The sequence below is a fragment of the Ixodes scapularis genome, unplaced genomic scaffold (genome assembly GCF_016920785.2).
Source record: "Ixodes scapularis isolate PalLabHiFi unplaced genomic scaffold, ASM1692078v2 ptg001274l_1___fragment_1__unscaffolded, whole genome shotgun sequence".
Classification (NCBI taxonomy): Eukaryota; Metazoa; Arthropoda; class Arachnida; order Ixodida; family Ixodidae; genus Ixodes; species Ixodes scapularis.
The window spans coordinates 753,120-760,952 of record NW_024610129.1 but is presented as its reverse complement, the minus strand read 5'-3'; the positions used below and the strand labels follow the sequence as shown (position 1 = coordinate 760,952).

The 7,833-nt window shown below is 45.5% G+C and overlaps 1 protein-coding gene across 1 annotated transcript in view; it reads right to left on the bottom strand.

The window, feature by feature from the left end:
• Positions 1-3,999: 3,999 nt before the first annotated feature.
• The window catches only part of LOC121834511 (ficolin-1-like), a 103,987-nt gene continuing 100,153 nt past the window's right edge, over positions 4,000-7,833 (bottom strand). Inside the window, exons 4-5 of the mRNA XM_042288204.1 lie at positions 7,352-7,528; positions 4,000-4,333 (exon numbers count right to left, since the gene is read on the bottom strand). Coding sequence (XP_042144138.1) covers positions 4,029-4,333; positions 7,352-7,528 — 482 coding nt within the window. The 3' untranslated portion in view covers positions 4,000-4,028. The remainder of the gene's footprint in view (positions 4,334-7,351; positions 7,529-7,833) is intronic.

The window sequence follows — 7,833 nt, the reverse complement described above, 5'->3', positions numbered from 1 at the left end:
TGATGCACTAAAGCTGCAGGGCTGGCTTCTAATCCGAAAATTTTCCTGGTAGTTTTCGGCATCAATGTAGCAAGCTCGGGCATGTATTGCTTACGTGGCTGTGCCTTTTGCTGTACCGTTGACTTGAAAGCTGGCAACAATTTTTGTTTGCTATCCAAGTCTGGTGATGCTTGCAGTTCACTTTTGAGAGCAACCAACCATTCTATTCCTTCAAGTCACTCAGGGGCATTCTCCCTCAAAGTTGGAAATTGTGTACTTCGTGGAGTGGACACAGAAAATTGGTGTCAGCAAATTTTTAGGTATTGTCCTTGGACGACAACCGACACCAAATCCACTGTCACTGCATCGCCGTTCACCTGCTTTGTCGTGCTTACCTCTTGTTGAGGTGATGGACATGAGGAGCTTTGGGGTAATCAGGGATTCAGAATCTTCGTTTCAGCACCTTCGGCATCAGGGACAAAAGGTCGCCGAAGGTAATCCTTAATCTCCCGTGGTCGCTCCTCGAGACGTAATCGAGGGTCGTTTGGCACGAACCCTCGCCGACCAATTCATTGGTACGGGCTACTTTGGTAGACATGGTCGGCTTCACGCAGTGGTAGCAAAGTGGTTTTCGGTCGCACATTCGCATCACCTACGTTTTCCTCGGTGTACTTTGTTGAGCACAGACCTACACACGATGCCGGGAATGCTTCGGCGTTAGAGTGTCTCATTGAATTGGCATTGAATACAAAGGGGCAGCCGGTGGCGGTCGTCGTGCCATTGTGGCGTAAGTTGCCCTTGGTTTGTCAAGTGCCGCTTCGCTCGCAGAAGTCTCGGTTGAAATACCTGTCAAACTTGTTCCGAAACAATCTCGGCAATCAAAATAAAAGCCGGGCAACTGATGCCAGGGAGTAGCTTCCTGATCTCGTCCCAGACAACGTCGTGGATGCCTGGGAGGCTGGCGTCGAAGTAGTAGCTGGACAACTCGAGTGTCGAGACGCCGGGAAGTTGTTCATAGTGGCAGGCTCGGGCATGCAGTGCACATTCCATGTTGGAAGCCTCAGTGATATGAACACTTCGACTGTTGTTGGGGGGTTGCGGACAAGGCTGCCAAAGGTGTTGTCCCTCACGTGAGGGGCATGGGATTCTTAGGTTCTTGTCTTCTGCAGCATCAAGGTCGGCGTGGGCGTGGGCGTGGGCGCTCGATCAAGCGCAAAACATCCTCCACGAGTGCGGTGGCGCTCTCATTGGGGCAGTGCCCTGGACAGAATCAAGAATGCGGCTCTCTCTCGTTGATGTTGGCTGACGAATGCGCGCTTCAGCTCGATCTTGCAAACTTCCCATGACGTTAAGGAGGATCCATGGTTCTCAGACCAGCGCCGGCAGTTTCCTCCACGAGAAGTATAGGTTCTGCAGGAGCTGGTTGTCTGTCCACCCAATGTGGCGGGCGACACTGTCATATTGTTCAATCCAGTCCTTGACGTCTTCATACAGCTTGCGTGAAAAAGCGTCGGAGTGTGATTTGCGACGGGCATGCAAACAATGGTGGGAGGGGACACGGTTTGCTGCTACAGGCTTGTCATTGTTGGCTTAGTCAGCTTCGGATTTTCTGACAGGAGACCGAATTCCGGTGGTTTTTCCTGGTAGCAGCAACTGGCTCGGATTTCAGGTGCTTCGTGGTGTATTTCCGAGGTTACTCCTTGTGGTACTCGGTCGTCTTGCGGTTGTTCTGCCAGGCTCGGGTCAGGACTTTGCTTATGGCTCGACAGGGGCATAAGACGCAGGATAGTCCGCCAGCCGTGTCCCATTATCGGGTAACTCGGCTGAAGAGCCACCGGGTTCACACAGAGTGAAGGGCTATGGGTAAAGTGCCCAGCACCTCCACCTGAACATACGATTAGAGCTTAGCATGACCTGCAGTGTCCCAAAATAGTGAATATTGATAGAAGAGAGTACTGGAACAAGGATCCGTGACAGTATAACAAAACTCGCAGAAGAGAATCTATCCTGAACACTGAAGAAGCTGCATTGCTTTAGTGGCATTTTGTCCGAATAAATCCTCTCCTTCGGGGTTTGGCGACTGCCGTGGACGTACTCAACTGAAATGGATGTGGGACCACTTTTCTGGCAATGAGCCATTGCAGACTGTTGCCACAAAGCGGCGTGAGCTGGGTACGTAACACGCTCGATGAAATGTCCGGACAGCTTGTAATTCGCGTAACGAGTGTGGATGAACGTTTGTGTTGACGAAACGTGCGACAGACCAGCGGGATCAATACCAACTGCAACACCTGTGCTCTGTGAAAGTGCACGTCTACGCCGGAACAATTTCGGAAGCAGCACAGCATCACCTAAAGCATGGCACAGGAACTACCAGCTTGAAGGCAGCTCTTCGGTGCGCCGCACACCTGTGCTCCGTGAAAGTGCACTTCTACGCCGGAACAATTTGTAAGCAGCACAGCATCATTCAGCACGGCACGGGAACTACCAGCTTCAAGGCAGCCTTCCGGTGCGCCGCACAACCGAAGTGAGCCCTCGGTCATTTGACCGAAGCTGCACCGCGATTGCACACCGCCAAGCACGACTCATGCAATTTCCGTCGTTAAACTGTGTATCCAAATATATTGCCCACGCTTCACTGCAAACCTCGAAGATTCCGATGGTCAATGAGAGCACAGAAACGTCGCCTTAACTTTTATCCTAGCGGTATCCGAATCAATCCGAGGTCCGAGCAACGTAGGTCAGATTGTCTCTTCCGTGGCAATATCCCGGTCGGTCACCAGCGAAATGCACACCGTTCCTCCGTATTTTCACGTTATACCTACGTCAAACACCACGCTGAACTCTGAACTCGCTTTCGACCGGCCTCCTTTGACGGCTTCCGCGTCTGAAATCAACTCGCCGAGACGAACGACAACCAAAAAAGCATCCGACAAGCTCCAGCCCAGCTGGGGCCAGCCGCTGCAAGGGCGCTGCCATCTTTCCTGTGACGTCACGTATTTGGTTTGGTCATGTGACGTGTGGTCAAATTTGCGTACAATGGCAGCCGCCTTATGGGGGTCACTTTCGAGTGCAGACCGGAGCCCCGGTTTATCGCTCTAAGCCCCTCTACCTCGTTGCTCGCGACTCAGGCGCGTCATTGTAAAACTGACGTCATTTCCTGCGCGCGGGCGCGCGTTTTCGCGGGAGCGTTGGTTTCCAGCCGACCCAGAACAAGACGCGCGTGCCGAGGCGTCGAAGCGGGTCTCGCCCAATGAGGGTCGGTCGAACTATCACGTGATCCTGCACAGTACGCTCTTTCGTATTCAGCCCATTTCGAAGTGTTCAAAAGCATTTTTATTTCCCATATAAAATTAAAAGGTGTGTCTTTTGACACACAAACCAGTTTTATTTACTTATTTGTTCCTTTAGTTCTCATTTTTAATATTTGCGTCAAGATTTACATCGCGTGTTGAGAATTCTGTTATCTGGCAACGCTGATAACGCGCGGCCGGCGGTGCTTGGTGCCGCGCCAGCTTCCGCGCGAGCGTTCATAGCGCGTCGCGTTTTCGCGTGCAGAAAAACGCGCCATGTGGTCCGCGCTTTAGTCGGCGCTAATGGTGCGCAGTTGGTGAATTTAAGCCGCTCACACACTGCTCGTACGTCATAGAAACGACACGGGCTGCAGTCATGATTTCACTGCTTTCACGCCTCAATCAGGTTTCAAGCGTGTGTGCTTCGTGCATATGTATGCTTTTAACATGTATAAAATGGGTTTTGATATGACCAGTGTGACGGGACCCTCATCTACAAGGAAGGCCTCAGACAGTGTTTGCAGCGTCTCTTTTGTAAAATGCATAAGCAGTGGGACCGCCGCTTTAGCGTTGGGCGTTGGCGGTAGCCGGGAGAGCCAAGACAATTCATGCTGTTTTCTCTAGCAGTGATATTTTATTTCCAAAGCTTGCAGAAAAAAAGTCAAAAAGCGAGAAATTAACGGAGCATATCGTAAATGGCAACTTCCGCGCAATTTAGTGCTTTTTCTTTTTTTGCACCGAAGCAGAAATTAGAAATTAGATACGTTTGGATCTAAAAGCGCCCGTGCAGAAACCATAGTCGTAGTCCCTGATCTTCATCTCCACACTGTCGTAGGGATAATAGTAGGATTCTTCTTGGCCTTTGATGTGCCAGGTAATACCGAGGGCCTTTGTTGGCGAAGTGTAGGTGAATTTACGTCCGTTAAGATTTGCCTCGTTGCAATCCTTGAACCACCAGCCACCACTTAGTCTTGCGGAGCATCTGTCTCCGTCGGGTGGCTGCGTCATGCTCTTCTTGACGGTGAACTTCTGTCCGTTGTGGTAGGACAACGCGTCGTAATCTGTGCATGCCAAAACACCAGTGTCAGCCAAGCAAGGGTGTTGACGGCTCTTGCATTACGATATTCTAACAAGCAGCAAATATAAAATATTATGTTCTGTGATATAATATGTTCTGTTATAGGCAAACATCTAGAATCATTTTACTGCGTCAGTGAACACAAAATGATTTTCGTTACTTCCAAACTGATTTGCATACAAATTGTTTAGACGCATTGATTGACACAACTGAACTAGTAACTTAAATTACAAATCACAGTACTTTTTTTCTGAAGTTAATGCATTTTAAAATCTGGTCCGAAAGGCTCCATGGTAACATTGACAACACTGAAAACGCGACGCCAAAAACGTGACGCTAAGTGGAGCAAGCTACCGCCCGCTACAAAGGTACGGCCGTTATCATTCTTCAATACATTTATTGATTCCTATATAGGATTACTATACGGGGACAGCAAAGTTTGTACTTGTTTGGTGGCGTGCAATAAATTCTAAGCTAGCTCACGCCAAAAAAAAAAAAAAACGCTTAAAGTACAGTGTCGTTTTAAACTGTCTGCTCGACTTCCAAGTTATACAGCGTGTGACATCACCCTGCTGGAGAACGCGGGAAAATCTGAATGTTGATTTTGGCAGAACCTTCATTTGCTGCTTTCTCAATTGCTAATCTAAATGGAGAGATAATAAATAGCAAGTTGGGAAGACTAAAGCCTGGGTTTTCCGAAAATGCATTTAGTCTGACTAGTTCGACAACCCACTTAAAGTGTCAATAATTAATGTCCGGAATCGTGCTGGGGCTTCAGCTGTACCAGTCACTACGGATGTATGCAGTTGAACTGAATGGTAAACAAAACCTGGTAAGAAACAGCAGTCAAAAGTTAACATGATAGCAAAGGGCCAAACCGCGGCTCTCGAGCCGCGTGCGGCTGTTCACGCGCCCAAGTGCGGCTCACGGCTCCTTGGTAAGTCTGCCCCCTTTCTCCTCCCGTGTCACCAAGACAAAACAATATTCTACAATAAAAAAATAATAAAAAAGCTCATAGTCTTGGCAGTCTTGTACTAGACAACGTACATAAAACCATATTGCTTTTCGGCATAAAGATGCCCCATACGTGGATAAATTACTCTCAAAATGTAATTTAATTACATTTACAATTACTTTGCTTTAAAAGTAGTTTAATTACAATTACAATTACTAGTAAGTGAAAGTAATTCATTACGACTACAAATTACTTTTAAAATGTAATACAATTACTTATCTATGAGAGCGATTCGACTTGGGCCATATGACTTTAAGCGAGTAGTTAAGAATGCAACGCATTTGTTCTTTGCTTGCCCCACTTAGGAGGAGGCTTAGGCATCGCTGTGTAAATGTCATGTATTGTACGTTACTCGTGTGAATTATGTTAAATTATTAATACTACTGGACAGTCTGGGGCAATGAAGTCTTACATTCTTTTATTTTCAAGAAATAATATTAAATTAGCTCATATGCTCGAAGGAGCCAGATCGGTAAAGTAAAATCAGGTTGACACAATTTCGCTAGCCAGACAAATAAATATACGACAATTAGTCTTCTCGGAATATTTTAATAGTGTTATTATAATCCACACGTGCTAATAGGAACGCATGTACACACAGACGTTTTATGTTATTGTCCTGTCATGTACCTAAATATGCTATGTGCCTTATATATATGTGTGTATATGCGCGTGTGTATGATGCGTATGTATGTATGTGTGTGTATGTATGCGTGTATATACATGTATGTATATACATATGTATATGTGTATGTGTATATATATATATGTATATGATTTTTTTGTTATCTTTAACAGCGTGTTTAACTTATGCTGTTCTTCTGGTTCTTTTTTATTTATTTATTTATTTATTTATTTGCTTAATGTTTAAAGCTGAAAACTTAATGTTATTACTTCATGTGTAGTATGTCGCCGTGTGCCAATTGTAAGGCTGCAGAGGCCTTGTCAAGTCATACTTTTGACTTTTTGCCCCTGCAGCCTACATCAGTTTCTGATGTGAAATAAAGGATTGATTGATTGATTGATTCATTGATTTATTTACATTGAGTTGGAACTATGATGGTTCAGAATTATGTAAGAACCGAATCGGGGCTCCTGAATCAATGGTGACAATATTCCCAGGTGAGAAGTCAGTCTCCAAAACGCTGAATCCAATATGATACGAAGTAAAGCCAACAGAAAATAAACTTGGAACTGCGAGTGTGTCACCGAGAGCTAGGCCGCTGGTGCGGGCACTGAGGCTTTCAGAGGCATTCCGCCAGAGCCGCAGTCTTGCAAAAGTAATTTGTAATTGTGCCCGAAATTTTGCACTTACTGAAGCTAGAAAGTAATTAAATTACAATTACAATTCCTTATAGCCCAAAGTAATTAAACGCAATTACAAATTTAAAAGAAAGTAATTAAATTACATTAATTCAATTAGTGTAGTTGAATTGCTACTTCCTTTTGTCCTGCGGCTCTCAGAACGTTTATAGTTTTGTTTGCATCTCTAACCCCATGTCACTCTGGCCACCCCTGTTATAGCACATCATTTTTACCATCTCATAAAAGGTGGATCATGCCGGCGTGTTTCGCGGAACATGAGCCGAATTGTTCATGCGAAACTACACGTCACACAGAAGATTTTAATTTCGTTCTAGTTTCTTAAAAGGGTACATTCAGAACAATCATTAGCGTCTGCGATAACGAAGTTCTGAATTAGGTTTGGGAATTTGAATTTCTAAATTAACAAATTTAAACGATGTTTCAGCTAGAAAATAGCTAACAACCGTCTAGAATCACAAAATCAGCGCACGTAGAAAGACAGAAAGCGCCCCAAGCATTTACAGCCTTTCAAAAACAGTTTGGGCTTGTTTTCAATTTTCGGTTTTCTATCGGCAGAGCCGCAGAGGTCCTGCTCCCTGCTGACAAAGCGCTCAATAACACGCGCCATTCCACATTCTTCGCATTTGTTGCGAAAGGCACTGCGGCAGAACCGATACCTACCTTGATGAGGACCCTCGTAGTCGGCAACGGTCAGCTTGTAACCCTCCTGTTTGGAGCCGACGACGAATTTGTGATAGAGCAATACTGTCGGTTCCCTTTGTCCTATTTTTGTCAGTTCGATTCTGAGAGCTTGTTGGTTGTTCGGAAAACTCGTAAGTGCATGAAGATTATCAAGTCCTTTGACGGAAGGAAAAAAATGCGCTTAGAAATAAACACGAACACCCTCTCCAAATGGTAAGACTGACTCATAAACCCTCCATGACGTGAGGCCTCACTCCTAACATGAGCTGCAGGAATGTGCATGGCGCTGACTAAAACCATAGATCAAACCAAGCTAACGATAGTAAATTGAAACAAGAAACACCTGCAAGAGTAGCGACTCACATTTTTCGTTTCACGATGCTATATAACCATATGCTTCAATAGCAGAAAAATATGCATTTAATTATATAAAGATAATTGTTGGTATTCATTAGCAAGCT